General features: G+C 39.8%; 2 protein-coding genes across 2 annotated transcripts; one reads left to right on the plus strand and one right to left on the minus strand.

Moving 5' to 3' along the window:
• Window positions 1-1,176: 1,176 nt before the first annotated feature.
• Window positions 1,177-8,513, plus strand: grtp1a (growth hormone regulated TBC protein 1a). The gene is made up of 8 exons (XM_005932670.3): window positions 1,177-1,776; window positions 3,561-3,712; window positions 3,796-3,954; window positions 4,863-4,987; window positions 5,604-5,700; window positions 6,301-6,473; window positions 7,787-7,972; window positions 8,078-8,513. The coding sequence occupies exons 1-8, from the start codon at window positions 1,706-1,708 to the stop codon at window positions 8,168-8,170; spliced, it is 1,056 nt and encodes a 351-aa protein (XP_005932732.1). The 5' UTR covers window positions 1,177-1,705; the 3' UTR covers window positions 8,171-8,513.
• A 336-nt stretch (window positions 8,514-8,849) lies between these two features.
• Window positions 8,850-16,784, minus strand: lamp1a (lysosomal associated membrane protein 1a). The gene is made up of 10 exons (XM_042225135.1): window positions 16,689-16,784; window positions 16,507-16,658; window positions 12,761-12,867; window positions 12,455-12,674; window positions 11,416-11,577; window positions 11,137-11,330; window positions 10,885-11,010; window positions 10,737-10,800; window positions 10,477-10,644; window positions 8,850-9,840 (listed from the first exon to the last, which is right to left on the minus strand). The coding sequence occupies exons 2-10, from the start codon at window positions 16,556-16,558 to the stop codon at window positions 9,701-9,703; spliced, it is 1,233 nt and encodes a 410-aa protein (XP_042081069.1). The 5' UTR covers window positions 16,559-16,658; window positions 16,689-16,784; the 3' UTR covers window positions 8,850-9,700.
• Window positions 16,785-18,513: the final 1,729 nt, after the last annotated feature.

The following is an 18,513-nucleotide window of genomic DNA, read 5'->3' on the forward strand; positions in this document are numbered from 1 at the left end:
ACCCTCAGAGTTACTGGTGATAAAGAGCGTAGCTTCATTGTTACTGTGTTGAGAATAGTTAAAACTACAAATTTGGTGTGTCTTTAATGTAGATCCATTAAATGTCTAATATTAAGACTCAGTCATGCAACACAAACACATACTGATACTTCTGGCTGCTGTTTTGGTTAGGAATTTCTGTCATCATCAGCCTGGGTCAAATTATTATGACTGCTGCTTGTTTGTCGTTGCGTTTGCTGTCCACAGATTCAAAAATAGTCATGACTCAGCGCCTGTTCCTGTGACATGACATATTAAAAATAGGTCCAGGTAGAAGAGCTGCATTAAACTGGCACAACAACATTATTGTTGTTTTGAAAGGCCTTCCTGGAAATCAGTTTTTTATCAAGGTTACCATAGCCATAGGAAGGAAGAGTGGTTTGATGACATCACAGAGACATAATATGACACTAGCTTGATGTTTATGCTGTTTTTATTTTTCAAGAGATTTCAAACTAGCCTTAAAAAGAGTGAATGTTATTTTAACCACTCATAGTACTTTTTTAACATGAATCTATGCTGAAGGAAGGACGACAAAAACTCAGGTAAACCGATTAATTTGATATACTTTGACACGTATTTACTTTGAGCTTGGCCTTTAATGTTTATTTATAGTTATTTTCGTAGTCCCGAGTCACCGAAACAGCATATATTTATTTAATTTCAGGCATATTTTGTACGACAGAGCGGCCAAACACGTGGCTACGTTCACCTGTGTGACGTGGCCTTGCAGGGAGAGCTGCTTACAATTTATGATGCTTTTACTTGCAGTAGGACACATTGGTACTTTTAAGACACCCTCGTTCCAGTGCACGAGTTCAAACTCGCTTATTATTATTTTTTTTATAAGTAAGTTTTAATTTGCTTCTAAGTTTTTTATAAGCAAAAATATAGTGCGTATAGTGGAAAAATAGTAGCATTTTTAACTTTCCAGAAGAAAGGGTGTTTTACTTTTAAAGCAGTTATTATTGTGCGTTTCTATACCTGATGAGCAAAGCCTAACCTGATTTATTTCAAACCTTAGAACAATGCTTACATCTTCTCCTTTTCTTTTTCTACTTCTCTACAGCTCTGCATCGTATTCCCCCAAAGCCTCCTGAATGCAACATAGCTGATAGTTGGTCCCGTGAGAGCTTTGAAACGGGATGTTACGGAATCCCTCGAAAGCAGCATTACGGATTGATTGAAGCGCTTGTCCCGGGACATACGTCACATGTACGAGATCCTCCATGACAACGGGAGTGGAAGTTACCGAGCACCCGAGTGGCTTTTAGAGCTGGGATAGAAAAAAGGGAAACCGCAGTGTTTGCTTGTTAGCTGCACTCTATCGCGCCTGGGACCCGCAGCAACAGGTGCATGTAGATGGCGATAAAACTCGAGAAAAACTCTACTTTTTCACCAAACACGGTCTGACGGATGGGACGACACTAAACAACTTGTTAGTTCGCGCGAAAGACAAGAATGAGTCTCTCCCCAATTCCGGGGAAAAGCAGCTGTGTCTCAGCAGGTTTCCCACCGCTCGCACACATGGGGGAAAAAAGTCAGGCTTGGGGCTAACTTACCCTAACTTTGATTTTCTTGTTAACTGTGAGCTTTTTTAAATTTGGAGCAAACAACACGGCGGATACATACAAGGGATATCACCGGAGCAGGACTAGAGGCGGTAATGGAGAAGAGCAAACCGAGCAACGGGAGCCGCTCCCCCGCCGACCGTGGAGCTAAAGACAGGGTGGACAGGTAACGTTGAAAAATGGTTAATAATCACAGAAAGCTTAAAACAAACAAATAAATAAATACGACTTGTTATTATTTTTCTGCTCTCAAAGTTAGTTGAGTTTCGTAAATCACGAAGCAGATATCACTTTGTTTATTTGAGGTGTTAGGTACTTCTGACGGTTACTGTAATAGTAGCTTAAACCTGACTAAAGCTAACATATTTAAACAGGAGTCAGGTTATTAGTCAGTGTTAGCATCACAAAGATTTTGTTTTCAGGCCGCCAAAACTGATGTTGACTGTATTTAGTATTTTTCCCCACCATGTTCACATATATCAAAAAGTGTCTACTGTGAGTACTGTAGTATTACAGAGTATTGTACGTGTGTAAAAAGCTTAGGATTCAATTACAATCACTTGAAGTTTACTCCCCTGAATAACTGCCACGTTACTGAATTCACCCAAACTAATGCAGACCCATAATAAATCCCACCTTCATGAGAATTATAATGTTAATGCTTTGTTAATACTCTTCTACAGGGCTTTGTTAACTTTGACTTCATTGTAGTGGTCATTTGGAGGCTGTAATTTGGGATTTTACTTCGTCCTGTAAACATTATTACTCAAAAGCTACATATCGTACTGATTAATGGCTCCACGTTTTTATATTTGGATTCTACAAGAGTAGTTCTGAATAATTTACCGTAAACAATAACCCTTACTTATCTTTTGCGCTGCCCTGGTGTCTGATTGGCTACTCCTTACAAACAGATGGTTTGAATAGCGGTTGGGTGGGGTTTCTTTGCTCATAACCAGAGCAAGGTGCCTGTCATCATAAAGACCCAAGAGTAGAAAAAAAATGTCTGAAACTGAGGCTCTGAGCTTTCACAGACTCACTCCATGTTTACTATAAGCATGCACCACTGTAAGCATATATGTTTATGACAAAATAAGAAGCTGTATAAAGAGTTTACTCTCTAATGGAGAGTAAATTTAGAGCCATCACACTGATAATGAATCAACACCTTTTTACAAAATGTTGCTAACTCCCTATGAGAGGGATTTTTGTCAGCTGTGGTTTACAGTGAATAAGCTTCGTTTCGATGTACAGGTGGTGGTACTGATTGGAAACGCTCTTGAATTTACTAACGTTTATATATATATATATATATATATATATATATATACATATACTCAATACTGCACATACAGTTGTTTACTGTATGTGAAGTGGAACTGTGAACACAAACCAGCATGACAAATCAGGTGACACATTGGTAACATCAACACTGATACATCCAATGTCTGTGCTTACTGTTGCTTTGGCAATAAGGACACTCTCAGAGGAGAAACTTAACCTTTGCATGAAGATAATTTTAAAGTTTGTGTGTTTATTTTTCACTGTAAAGTACTTTCTGCAAATCCAGACTCTTGTGTGACGGTGGAGTTGGAGCATTTCTTCTTCAAGGGACGACTTTGCTCTTGGGTTAATCAGATTATTGTGTTACCTAATTCGTAAGGTTGAGCCACCTACAGCCACAACTTCTTCACTTACTGTAGGACCAGATTACAGATGGAGCTATTGGTATTTATAAAACACAACATTAATAAAACAAAGCAATTTTTTGATATCTACTCAGCTTGTCTTGGCTCACGCTCAAAGAATCACAACACAAAGGTACACTTCCTGTTTAAATAAATGTTTTCCAGTTTGTTTGTTTTTTAAGCTTTGATGATGACGAGCCTGAAAACCATTTCGATAACTTGCTTCTTTGAAGTAGTTTGTAACTTTGTCCACTTTTCTCAGAGTGGATCCGTATGGCTTCAAGCGGTCAGAGGACTTTGATTATGTGTCATATGAGGAGCTCATGTCTGAGTATCTAGTTGTGCTCACCCGACGAGCCATCAAGTGGTCCAAACTACTGAAGGGCAAAAGCAAGGTGCAGAAGAATATGAAATGTGAGTATGAAAACAAAACACACTCACACAGTTCACATAGTCCATAAATGTGAACTCAACATAAATACTCCCCTCTGTTCCAGTAAAGCGTTACGTACGCAAAGGAATTCCCAATGAGCACCGGGCTCTGATCTGGATGGCAGCCAGTGGGGCTCAAGATCAATTGGAGAGGAACCCAGGGCACTACCAGTCCCTGCTGGGAGCCGAGCACGACCCCAAACTTGTGGAGACCATCAAGACAGGTCAGCCTGTTCAGTTTCTCACTCAGAATATTTCACGTCTTCAGCAATAAGCTAAGGGTACAGCTTATTGCTGAAGATGTGAAATATTCTCCACCATTTAAATTATGATTGGCCAAAATTAATATTAGATTAACTTTTTGACACACAAACTTTAAGTATTTGCAATTAAAAGCTCTGTAAAATTTAGCTTTGTTGTGTCTTTGTCTTCATTTTAATATCTTTATTTATTTGTGAAATAAAAAATGAAATAAACCTCTACAGGCTTTGCGCACATGGATTTCAGTGTTTTGGTTCTTTATTCCTTCAGGTTCTCCTAAACTCACAAAGCAACTCCTTAACCCTCTATTTCACTAGTACCTACTCAGCTCGACTCTACTCTGTTTCAGTGGTTTTTCATTACAATTGAGTACCACCACCTCAAAGTGCCTGGGGTTGTTATAGCAACGCGTGTGAAAGTCACTCAAATAATTTGCATGCAACACAGACGCAACACAATGGACCACACTGAGCGACTGTGGCTCTGGTGGTAGAGTGAATCGTCTACCAGTCGGTGAATCAATCCCCGACTTTGAGTTCTGAGTTGAGAGGCGCTATAAGAGTGCCGGTCCATTTACTATAATAATACCACCTCCGTGTTTCACCTTAGGGGTGTTTGTAGCCAAGTGGTGAGCAGTGCCTGGAAGAAATGCTTGGATTTCTGGTCATCAGAATGGAAACATTTTTCCATGTTTTCCGAGCCCGTTTGAGAATAAAAGACACAAAGTCCAAATATTCAAGTTAATGTTTAGACTGACACGGTCTCACATTTAAAAGCAGGGTTTCAGTTTCCTGCTCCTTATCTGTTACAGCGTGTATACAAACACTCCGCACACAGTGTGATCGGTGTCCTTGTGGTCTCTCGTTTTCAGACTTGAACAGAACATTCCCAGAAAACATCTACTTCCACAAGACGTCAAACCCATGTATGCAGAAAGCTCTGTACAATGTGCTGCTGGCCTATGGACACCACAATCCAGCTGTGGGCTACTGTCAGGTACGGCTCAGCGCCACAGATTCTACCCTGATGTGGATTTTGAATAATATTTAAGGAATGATAATGTAATGAGGTAAAGCAAAAAATCTAGTATTATTATTCTGTGATATTAGTTTGGATTTCAGCAAAGCCACCTTGCGTTGGTCCATCATTTAAGAGTTGTGCTGCGGGGTTAAAATGTACAGTAATGTAAACTGTAAATAAAAACAGCAGTTTTTATCCTTAATGAAGTTACTTTATCATCAACACTTACCAATAATTTGCCTCTGTGTCCAGTAAGAGGCTTTATGTGTCTATGCCAACTGACTGTGGTTATTATTAGCATTTGAAAGCCAAATTCCATTCACCAGATCATATGCAACTTGGTTTGCAATTTAAACAAGGGTGTGTTGATGTTACATTTGTTGCCAGGCATAAATAGAATCCATTTATCTTTAATTATACTCAGTGGTTGTTTTTTTTTTTTTTTTTTTTTTTCTTAATTCCCATTCAGTCAGTGTACACTTACTGCTCTGTGCCCTAGATGCTTTATTAAAGAGCTCTTCTGTCTGATACAGTGTGCTCAGGCAGGATTACAGGACTCATGTGAAACCTAACTGTGTGTCTTTGGCTTCAGGGGATGAACTTCATCGCTGGGTATCTACTCATCGTCACAAAAGATGAAGAGAAATCCTTCTGGCTGATGGAGGCACTGCTCGGCAGAATTTTACCAGGTGAGTGTTTCTGTGCATTCACTTACTGTCACTCTGAGCCCTGTGCTATGAAGCAAGTTCAATATAACCAGTGTGTCTCAATTTAGTATCTAGTACTACATGTGTGCCCTTTAAGAGCTTTAGTCAGTAAGACTGTAAAATATGTGCTGTAAAAACGTTTTGCCCATTTTAAGCCTGTAAAGAAAGCTGAAGCAATAAAATTGCACCTGTGAAACTATATTTACTGATGCTCATCAGGGAAACAGTATAAGTTACCTTGGCAATATAACGTAGTATAAAGTGAACCAGCTTCAAATTACAGAAACCCCAGGGTTAACCCGGAAGTTATGCGGATAAGTTGAAATCCTGCTTTGTAGTACAGACCCGATCTTGTGACAGGTGTGTATGCGTGCAGGCCCTTTGGGTACCAGTGCTGTAGGCTAAGAATAATCCTATCACGTGGCCTCTGTGTGTGGCTTCAGAGCTGCACTCTTTTCATTTGGATCTTGTAGTCAAACAAGAAATGTTTATTAAATTTACATTTAAGCTCTTCATTCAGGTGTTGTATTGCATATATTGCTTTGTTCTTATCAACGATGTGTGTCTGTGTTGTGGTTACAGACTACTACAGTCCAGCCATGCTGGGTCTGAAGACAGATCAGGAGGTGTTAGGGGAGCTGGTGAAGGTAAAAATCCCGCCAGTATGGCAGATCATGGTGGACCATGACGTCATGTGGACCCTGGTGGTCTCCCGGTGGTTCATCTGTCTCTACATAGACATCTTGCCTGTAGAGGTGAGTGTGTCTGCGATCAGCGTTTCATACTCATGATCCAACTCCTATCAGTACTGCCACAAAACTTTTTTTTATTGACATGTAGTTGTAATATCTCAAAAATAGTCAGATTATTTACTAAATACTCGTGCTTCATCACAGCCCTTTTTTTAAAATTTTATTTTATTTTATTTTATTTTATTTTATTTTATTTTATTTTATTTTGTGGGTTTCGATAAAAATGACAACTTTTGTTTTATTCCTTGTGTTTAATCCAGTGCAGCTAACCCACTTTATACAGCAGTCTTTATTGTTTCTGTCTCCCTCTGTTGACCTTCAGGAGGGTGTGAGCTGCTATGTTTGTTCCCCAGATACAACTGCTGTAGGAGGGTGTAACACTTGCAGAGAAAGTGGAAAATAACAAGTTGGATGTGAAAAATGAAAGGAAAAAAAAATTCTCCCCACTATTTTGCACCTCTCTACATTAAAAAAAGACACTAGAAATACAGAAAATAGTCAAATTTGTATTTGCATTTTTAGCAGCAGTGCTGAGGAAACTACAAAATTATTACAAGTAACTGCTTGTTTTTGTAAATGCATAAATATGTAAAAGCACCACAATTTATGGCAAAGTTACTGTGAGCTTTGTCCAGGTGGGTCAAATCTGCATGCACCAACTTCTCTGAACAAACAGCAGTGGTGAGATGGCCGCTGTGTGAGCACTGCCGCTGTACACGTGCTCTATGCACATGTGTGTGGAGGTGACCTCACATCACATTACACAGCAGGGAAGAAATGGTAAAGGTAAAATAGTTTATAAAATAAAATAAATGACTTTTTTAAGCCAATGCTGTTTGTAGTTTCTGTAGTTAATTATACACAAATGGCAAAAGAAGTAATTAAACAGCTTTTGAACCAAGTCTGAATGTAGCTGAACTGCCAGCAGAGTCAAACACCTCCTTTTCTCTAGTGTCAGAAATGATACCTGAACAGGAAGAGTTTGGGGGTGATGTGAAGTTTTCCTTCATCCACTGTTACAAACATCTACCATGAAAAATGCTTAAAAATAAAAGTTAAGAGCTTAAAAACACTGGAAAATTTTTTAAGGTAAATTGAAAAGGAGGTGAAAATTGTACTTGCCTTCATTACATCTACTAAAGTTAATAAAGACAGCTGATTCTAATTGAGCAGGAGGCCTGTTTGACCCTGCAAACTACTGCAAAAATGCTGTTAACCTACATTAATACTTCCCAAGCTCTGTTCAGTAGAACCTTTTACATATGGTTTACTCTTCATGTTGTTGGGATTCAGTGCTTTGCTGCTGCTTTTCCCAGACTGTTCTGCGGATCTGGGATTGTTTGTTCTACGAGGGCTCGAAAATCCTGTTCCGCGTAGCTCTGACTCTGATCCATCACAACCAGGATCTGATTCAGCAGTCCCAGTCACTGCCAGATGTCTGCCAGAGCTTCAAGCAGATCACACACGGACCATTTGTAGAAGAGTGCCACACATTCATGCAGGTAAACTCTTAAAAATCATTGAGTCATTTTACGGGATGAAAGATTAGAGTTATTACTTTTCCTTTTTAGTAATCCTTTAATCCCTGTTTCTCTTGCCTTTCCTAGAAAATCTTCACTGAACCAGGAAGTCTCTCCATGGCAACCTTGACTAAGCTCCGGGCGACCTGTCGCTCTCGTATCACTGCTGAAGAATCCTGACCTCTCCCTGTTACTTAAATTCAGCACTCATTCCAGCAGATGTTTGCACTTATTTTTTTAAAAAACTGAGTCACTGTGACTGCTGTACATACTGTGTGTGAGAAAAAAAACACGCAGCAGTGTAAATATGTGATTAATATTCTTAGGTCTGTGCTGTATGAAATGGTTGTGTAGTTTGATAAACATTTCCTTTTGTTTAAACATGAAATTCTGCACTTTAGTCTAGAAAATGAGTCACGGTGAAGAAAATGCTAAGCAGTAAATGTTCAGGTGTGATGAGTTGTACACTATACATAGCTGGAAGAACCTGTATACTGTTTCACATTAAAATCCATCAAGAGTATATACAGTGATTGTTCAATTAAATAGAACGTTGACATTCAATACTGGAACAATGTTGTAATATAGTATGAATAAGTGATTACTCTAAGGTGTTGCAGTACAGTAAGTTAAAGGGGTGGATTCCCCCTCACAATTGTGTTCAGGGGTCTCTTTAACAGTTAAAGTTCTAGTTTGATTAGAGTTGGTTCAATATGTTCTTGAGTAAAATTGTGGATAATGAAAAGTATCAGCATCATAACGAATCAGTCTGTAATACAACAAAAATCTCTCAGCTGAATATTTAACATACTCCTGAGTAACCAGCTTTGAGTTAATAATAATGCGCAGCACATCACTCCATAGTAGGAATAGAATTTATTATCCAATACAAAAGATCAAACTCAGTACTCCATTAAAAAGAAGAAATTAATTTTTTTACATTTCTTTTGGGGAGGGGGTGAAAAGCAAGAATGGAAGTCAGCCATGCAGCTGTTAACACGTCTATTGAATACATTCTGATTTTGTTGACCAAGTCTATGTACAGCTTCAGGGGGCACGTCATTTACATTAAAGTAAGAATCCACACTTTATTGGCACAACTATCAGACTGCATTTGATTAGCTGCATTAACTGTGCAGTGCACTGATGGGCTAGGCTTAGTTTAATCTGAGGAGGAATATTACTATAGGTGGTGGGGGGAGAAAAACAAAAACAAAAAAAAAAAACCAACAACCCTCAAACAAAAACACCACAAGCACACAGAGCCTTCTCCTAAGAGTTGCCAGGATTATCTTCTGCTCAGGAAAGAGAAAATACACCTGTGAGCATGTTTAGGTAGTTGATGAGATTCCCTCTGCCTCTTCAACTGGAAGATTCTTTATAAATAATTACACAGCTAAAAAGACAAACAGCAGTTCAAGAAAATACAATCAAGCTCCTAGAACACAAGACAAGAGCAGACCATTAATGGTTAACATGCTGCAGCAAATTCAAACTCTCTCAAACTTTGAGTCACCTCACGTTTTGTCAAGATGCATCTAAAGTTAGCAGTTTAATCATAATCCACAGAAAAAGTGAAAAATATTCCGCAGATATGCACACTTCCATTCACTCAGGTTCATGCCCACAGAGTCATCCATCACGAGTAACACCCTTTGGTTCATCCCTTCACCAATCAGCCTGTATGGTTCAAGTCTAATGAAGGGTCGCTCAGATGGCCTGGTAACCAGCATGGCTCCTCCTCTTGCCTATTAGATAGGCAACAAGGGTGATCAGCACCAGACCAGCCAGAGCTGCTCCAACAATGATGGGGATAATCATCTGGTTCTGGTCCATCTGACACTCCTCAGCTATAGACACACAACAGGTAGAGCAGAAGGTTACGCTGTGCAAACAAAATGACAGTTTTTCCTTTAACACCACTGTGCTAATATGGATTTAGCACATGAATGTTCCAGCTGGTCTGGTAAACTGCATTTCAGACTTATCATTTTAGTACAGGGTAAGGCTTCATTTCATCTCATCTTCATCTCTGATTATTCATTCTGAAACAAGTTATGGATGTGTTCAACTGTCACCAGCAGCATTAGATTTCTTTTTGAATGCAAACCAATTCAAAAACTTTTTGCATGTAAAGAATATGGCAAAGTTCACCTTTTTGAATCAAGTTACAAAAACAAAACTTGTCTCAAAGTTGTTTTTTTAAATTTTGTTTTTTTTTTTTTTAAATTGCAGGGTTGTTCATGGTCATAATAAACAGTTGCTGACCACTATCAGGCTACACAAATGCTCCAGCTGCTAGAAACAAAGGCTTCAGATATCCAATCTCAAAATGTTTGATCCAACTATTAAGTGTGCATCTGCTCTCCACACATCTTCAGCCAGTGTGGAGAATCTCGTTCAGCACAATTTTCACAATCAAAATGGGTAAAAACTGAGGAATGACGTGTAATGTCAGACGAACAACATGCTTAATTCATTCATACCTGTAGCAAACCGGCCACTCTTGACACCAAAGGGCTGGACTTGGAGATCAAATGTGTTGAGAGAAAAGCTCGGTGTCACAAACAGAGTCTGCTCTGCACTGCACATGTAGGAGTAGCCCAGCGTACTGCGCAGGTAGTTCAGACTGTTGTTACTCACGGAAAAGTTAGCTGAGTAGAGAAAGTTAATTTTATTCAGCTTCAAAAAGTCAAGGGGAAAAGAAACAAAAACTAAATGCATGTTGTTCATAAGAGGTACTTACCACTGTCTGACCAATTTGCAATCAGTGTTACCCCACTCAGATGGTACTTGTTGGTTGTGGAGTTCTGTGGACCAAAGGAAGAGCTGAGCAGTTTTGTAAAAATAACTAATGTAACATTAACAAAAAAAAAAAAAAAGGTTAAATTTACCAGAGTGAAGTTGAAGGTGAGAATAGTAGATTGCATCTGTGTCAAAACCAGTGTAGCACTGCTGGCTCCACATAATCCCGTTGAGTTTGTCACATTAGGATTGAGGTTTAATACATCCTGGATAGTCTGGCCAAAGAGAAAAACAAAAACCCAAGATACACTTTGTTTCAAGTTTGTTTTTATTTCTATTGACAACTGGTTAAACATTTGCTGTTTTTGGGGAGAATGGCTACGCTTGAAGCTGTGGTTTACCTTATTCTGAGATGTGTAGGAAACATTGAGCTGCAGCCCCATTTTAGCCAGGAGACATATGGTGTCATTGGTGTCCTTCACAGTGTAATTGCCCCGCTGAGGTGTTCCTGGAGGGGTCTGAGTTGGAACTGCTGTTGTACTGACAGTGGTAGGTGAAGGTGTTGTGCTGGTTTGATCTGCAAAACATACTGTCTCTGCGAACAAAGAAATAATACTGTGAACATGAAACCGTTCATACTTAAAACCACTCAAAAGTAAAAATCTTTAACATCCACCTACCATTTCGACTCAGCTCATTCCCTGGCATGTATGCCTCCAGCCTCATGTCAGTGAAATTAACATTTGCAGTGGCAACTGTAATAACTGTAGGGCTCGCACATTTGTAGGTGGTGTTGACTTTTGCTTCAATCCCAACAGAGGCAGACACCAGAGTGACCACACCTACAACAGAGTAGGTAGAAATCAGCACAACAGTACCTTGAATACCATTCTGTTGTTTATACTGACATTTCAGGCCAAGTCCTCCTTCAGTTTTCCAAACAATCTTGAGGCACTGCTAAAAGTTACAAAGCACTCAAATTTAAAATAATCAGTGTGGCCATCCTCACAACTGTTATAAAAAAGCTCATCCAGGCATTCATAAGAGAAGAGCTACAAGTTAGCTAGCTGACATCTGAAGACGATCCCTCTAAACCCAGACTTTGAGGTAAAGGTCACACATTCAAACATGTTTTTTTAGTAGATGCACTTAGTGTCATTTTGAAGCACCTATGTCACTTCATTCTCACATTCAATCTTTGGGGTCCAAGTTGCCCACCCACCTGGGTCACGCATCAGCCTTTTATTGCTGATTAGGAATAACAATTAGATACCTCAGACCTGCACTATGAAGGAGGACCTAACCAAGTGTCAGTCATCCAGGACATTGTCATTTTAAGAACTTGAAAATAAGCATAATTTTTAAGATTTCCCACCTTGCAAACTTCTTGAAATGTCTCCCCCCCAAAACAAGAAAAAAAAAACCCTCCAGATTTTTCGTTCAACATCAACAACCAAATAAATTCCTAAATGAAATTTATGTGTAACACTGAAATGTTTAGTTATACATGTAGCATCCCATCTTTATGCTACACTATTCAGAACAGAATTCTGACATTTTTTTAAAAACTACAAAATATGTTAAATGGCCTGTATTTGTATAGTGCTTTACTAGTCCCCAAGGACCCCAAAGCGCTTTACACAGTCTGTCATCCACCCATTCACACACAGGTAATATATTCAGATCTATCACATTATTCAGGACAATGCATGGTCTCACCGGAGGTGGTCGCATTGGGGAAGACTGAAGTGTCGCTTAGGTTGTACTGCAGAGTCAGGCTAGAAACCTGATACAGGGTTCCATTGGTTGAGAAGTTCAGCCCCAGAGTGTAGCCAGATCCAAATACTGCCACCAGCCTGGCGGAGCTGCCATCTTTGCCACATGTGCTGTTTGCTGTATCCACTGTGGTAGAGTTGGGCAGAAAGACCTGCACTGTTCTCTGAGGACACAACAAGTGATACAACAAATAAATAACCGGACACACAGAAATGAAGCGGTAGTAGGTGAGCAAACATCTGTACATACGTTGGCATGGGTAGTGTTGTATATAATGGAGAATGACGCAGACAGATCGGCTTTAATGCAGGTGGTGTTGCTCTCCTTCACCTCAAGAGTAACTGCATCGATACAACCTGGATATGATAGACAATAAGAAAAAGTAATAAACTGTTTAAATCAAAATCATTCAACCATTTAAAACTGCATCTTTAGGCAGAAAAAGGAAGAAAGAAAAAAGTGGCAACAAGTCTCATCGAGTGATAAATCCAAGTCTGAAATGTTTTGGTTTCACAGACTTTCAGGGGTGTTACAGTCAGTGTCTACATGTTTGCAGGCTTCAATAAGATCCCAGAACCCCATTTTAAAGAAAGGCATAGCTTTAGATATTTACATAGTAATTAGATTACATGCTGAATTGTGCATTGTCATTTACAACACAGAAAACCCACAGTCAAACTGTAAGCACTGATATACTCATTAGCTCAGAATATGATCCAGTTTAGAGTCTGACCCCTAGGTTTGCTATGATACCAAAATAAATGGATTTATTTAAAACCCACACTTACACCATGTGCATATTCTTTATCTCAGTCTTTAACTTGACCTTGTTAGATAAAGGGTAATTAACAGTGATAATCATACAGCGCAGCCTCTGTTACAAGACGGCATGGCCTACATTTACCTTGTTAAACAAAAGAAAACAAATAAAAAAAAAACAAGTTAACAGAAACCACCACTAGAGGTCTGCAGACTGCTAAAGCCAAGCACGCATGACCACAAACCCAGAAGCATTTCAAAAGACAGCACTCAGTGAATACTGTGCAGGAGGCTTTTTGTGACCGAGGTCCACTTAACAATAATCCTAAAGGCCGATAAACTGATTTTATGACAGCCGTATAATGATCAGAGTCCACCTATGGGATTAACAGCCTGTTGAAAATTCAAAACATCTGTGGGTCATGATATATAAATGTTGTGCGTCTTCCCTTTTTATATGACCTGTGTCACTTATCAGCCATGTTGACCTTAGTGACCGTTGCTATGAACTGTTGAGCTAAATTATCTCCTTTGCCTTCATAACAGATGGTCCCATGTATCCTTTGCTAAAGTAATGAAGCAAGCACTATCTGTAGGTTCTCAGTAATCCAGGTCATTTTCTGTGTTTGTGTTGAAGGCAAGCAGACTCTTTTCAGTTGCTTTAAGACCTCTACAGGGTAAACACCGAGAACGCATCAGCTTTTATAATTGATGCTTTCAGCTGAGGTGAAATCTCTTCAGAACCTTTTAAAAAAAAAAAGTCTGCAGCTACCTTCAACATTAACATTAAGAGAATTCAAACAACTTATTATGCCTGTCAGACACACCCAGGTCACTTAGTTAGCAACCTTCCCAAACAAAATCTGACTCATGCACTTGTTAATGTTAACTACTGAAATTAAAACTTCAACTAAATGCCCAAATAGCTGCCAAAAGATGTTTGAGGTGGCTACAGAGACCTGATTTTTTTAAAATAACATTAACTTAGACAACACCCATCTGACCTAATGTTGCCAATCCAGTTATATAGAAAACTCAGCCTACTTTCACACTGGCAAAACACACGTGGGCTATTAATACCTTCATCCTCTGGAACCTTCTACCCACTGCTACATGTTTCACTGTGTGTCAGATGGTGGTTATAAATCTCAAATACATTGTTATCTACAGTAAAAACTTGTATTCAATCCAACAAATCAAATCCTTTAAATATAATGCAATACTAGGGTTCTCCCACTTGCGTCACACTTCCCATAAAGTCAATAGAGAAGCTGATGTGCTCTGGGTCGAGTTTGACTGCTTTATTGAAATTCAGAGAGGGACAGTTTGACTTTATCAAGTTCTGTCTGGCGTTCTCAGAATATGCAGGAACAATAAAATGAGAAATGCCATCAACAGAACAAACATGCTGGTGAGTTAGCAGAAAAAAAAAAAAGAAGGATGATGCCACACTGAAAAAGTTCTGTGCATTTCAGGAATTTATTTGCTATTTGCCCACTGCAAATTTCATCATTCATTTAATAGTGCACTGACTGCTCTTCCTTCCTCCATTTGATCTGAACATAAAGACCACTGTGCGTCAGCCCTGTTGGTGGTCTTCGTCAATCACACCCACTCCTTTCTTGCTGAAACTTAACCCCATGTCCCCCCTTTGTTGACCCTGCAAACATACTGCAGACCGTTTAAACACTGCAATCCAGTGAGCTGCAGACACTGTGCGCACAGACAGGATGAAGCATATCAAAAAAAAAGTATAAAACACTGACCCTGTTTTGTAATACAGATGCAAAACTGAACCCCCCAGTTAGGTTTTATTTTAAAGCAATGTCAGTAATGTAGTTTTATATTACAGAGTGAGGATGGCAACAACTCGAGCTAAAACTGTGCTGGCCTGTTTCCCTGTGTCAGCAGCAGCCAGGTGCCTGTGTTTGCAACACAAAGCAAGCATGGCAGTCATGTGAAGCTCTCAAATGACACAACAATGAGGCTGAGCTGCAGCTCACCAACATTTAAAAAAAAAAAAAAAAAAAAAAAAAAAAAAAAAAAAGATTACTAAAGCTTCAGACTTTTCGGGCAACTGTGGTTTGGTTTCACAAATGACTCAGTGTGAAACTGGAACTTAAATAAAATGCTGTTGGGTACCTACTAACCCAATTTTACACTATAAAAGAATTAATCAGGGAGCTGTAATCGCACTGAATCAGAGACATTCTACCTTTATGTTACAAAAGACTTCAGGCAGTTATTGGAAACGAAGGCCATTTTGTACTGAAAACTCAAAGTTTGATTTCTTGGTTCCAGTCTTTCAGAAGGGGGGGGGGGGGAACAAACACGACTGCTCTGCGTGCATCAAGACTTGACAAACAATAGGAAAATCCATAAGTCTTTGTTAATTGGAAAATATCTAATATTTTTTTGCCACATTAAGCATAAAAACTGTGCTCCCGTTTGCAGTCACACCCATAAAAGCCTGAAATGTTTTTTTCTTTTAAAGCCAGGAAAAACCCTGGTATGCACTATTCCATTTACATTATGCAAACGTAGCCTGGATAAAAGAGAAGTAGAAGGCTCTGCTGCACAACTGAGCAAGAGGACAAGTCTCTAGTTTGATAAGCTGGCAAATAACACCCATAAAACACCATCCTCAGCCACCCAGCTAAAGGTGTGGTGACTAAAATTTACTCGTTTTGTTTAAATGTTTGACAGTCTTAAAGTTTTGTTTTTCCCCTTTTAAAACCAGCTGAGGTCAAAGAAACAAGTAAAGGCTGATGTTCTAGAAACTCTGTAATCCATACTTTCAGCTTCTTTAATCACTACAGTAGCCAACAGCTGTCCCATCACCCACAGGAGGCTGTTTTTATAATTTTTAGCCTTTAACAAAGAAAGTGTGCACACAGGAACATCATGCCATGAGGAAAAACTGTTTTAAAAAAAAAATAGTCTTATGTAAATTATCCTCCCGAGTTGTTGATGTTTTAATGACGTTATGAGTTTGACATTTATGGACATTAAGTACAATGCAATTTGTAGTCCACGCGAAGGCACCGGCAAGCACCAACAACCTGAACGGCGGGGGGGGGGCCTTAAACCTTTTTGGCTAGAACGGTTAAACGGCCCGGGCCGGTAACGCACCGACAGTTTTTGCACCTGACAACTAAACCTACCGCAGGTTGCTCGCGCTTACACAGTTTGGTCCAACAGTAGCTTCTCAAGAGGGGGAAAAAAAACGAACTCACCTAGGACCACAAACCAGACGACGAGTCCGGCCGTAGCGTGGGACACTTTCATTTTCAAGCAGAGCAAGAAGCACTTTTTCACCCTTGCGGAAAGCACGAACAAGCCCGGAGAGATAAGTGGTGCTGAGCCGCGGCGGCGGCTGCTGCTGTTGTTGTTGTTGTTGTTGTTGCTGCTGCTGCTGCTGTTGTTGTTGTTAACGCAGGTGGGTCTACACGGCCACACTTGACTCCACAGTTGCTCCCGTTCACGTGTGTCTGCTGTGTGAAGGAGGGTAGTCGAGGCTTTTTATTGTCCCTAAACTGCGTCCAGCTGGGGCTAAAGGACCAATTAAACAGAGTCGAGCGTCGGTCACAGGCGTACAGTCTGATTGCGCCTCATCTCATCATGTGAACTGTAGCCTTTAGAACCCCAGTCACGTGAGACCGCCCCTCCCGCTTCCTCTGTGAACTCGGCTCGGCCATCTCCGCCAAACAACGAAGGCTGCACATTTGCGCTGCTATCCAAGTGGCAACAGCATTTCATTCTGTATACCTGCATGGCAAAATATGATTGTTCTAGCCCCACATTTACTGCCGGGTAGGATTTGTCAGCAGGATGTTAATAGACGCCTAATGAGAAAACTAGGGCGCAATAAAAATGACTTCTCACAGCACTGTCATACGCAGGGCTCATTAATTAAAATGCTACTGGCTGGAGAAATAAAATGATGGGATATTTTGACTTCCGGGTTCTCCTTTTCTGTTCCCAATTCATTAAAGAACATTTTAAACCACTTATGGAATTTTAGATTTTCGTTATACCATCTGTGCGAACTACAGCACAGTGAACTGTATATTTTTTTATATGAGGGTGTAGCACGTGAAAGGCGCCTCCACTCTATGCCGTGCACTCTGCTAAGTGCGTGTTGTGGGCAGTCAGCTGACACCTTCAATTCACGAGGGCATGCAAAACCCTAGAAGGAACTCAGAGGGCCCTGCTACATTTTAGTGTGCAGTTCAGCCATCCTTTTTTAACAAGGGACCCACCTTTTTTTCTTTCTTTTTTTTTTGCCTTAAATGAGACTATAGTATCAGTCAGCCAGCCATTAACCCCTATATTTCTATGAAAAAAGCAATATCAAGGGAATGGTGAAAGGACAGCGGTATTAGTACAGCCTACAAATCCTGAACCAGAATGTATATTTGGCTCTCTTTAAAGCACTTTAGGTCAAATTCTGTTGTTTAAATGTGCTATATAAATTAAATAGGCATGACTTTCCCCACAATATGTGCTACCTGTTTATTCTTTGCCTCTCTGAAAGAACTGACAGTGGGCTCTCTCTCTGCTGAGGGTTTATGTCATCCTCTCAGTTTCATGTCTCTGTCACTCTCCACTGGCTTTTGGTTTGGTGTAGATATTGGTTTAAAATCTTCTTTAAAATTGCTAATCTACTCCCTGTTCTCCAAACTGGATCCTTAGGTCCACAGACAGAGGTCTTCTGGTGATTCCACATACCCATCTGAAAACTAAGGAAGGCTGTGCATTCTAAACCTTAGCGTCAAAACTGTGGAACTGCTTATCTCTCTCTCTTTCCACCCATGACTCTACAGCATCCTTAAAGTAAAAAAAAGAAAGAACAAAAAAGCTGAAAACCCATCTATTCTGACAGGGATGTCAGTAATGGTTTTGTGTTGTTTCACTTGATTTAGCTGTGTTCACTTTGTCCTTGTTTTTAATGCCTCTCTGAAGCATTTTGTGGCTGTTTTTTTGCCTTAAAAAGCGCTGTGTAAATAATCTTCACTTACTAGGTCTCAAACGATGTGGAAATCTGAAGTGTACAGTAAAAGGAGTTTCCAGTTTCGCTGAAGTTAGGACGTAGAATTCCCACAGAAGTCTAAACCAAGCTTCAACAGGAGTATTAATCCTATCTTGCTAGTGTCAGTTCAATACCAACACCAGCGTTGGTATCTTTACTATCGATATTTGGATCCGCCCACCCCTACACATCACCACGTGCACACATCACC

The sequence above is a fragment of the Haplochromis burtoni genome, unplaced genomic scaffold (assembly GCF_018398535.1).
Source record: "Haplochromis burtoni strain Fernald_Lab_line unplaced genomic scaffold, NCSU_Asbu1 Contig_161, whole genome shotgun sequence".
Classification (NCBI taxonomy): Eukaryota; Metazoa; Chordata; class Actinopteri; order Cichliformes; family Cichlidae; genus Haplochromis; species Haplochromis burtoni.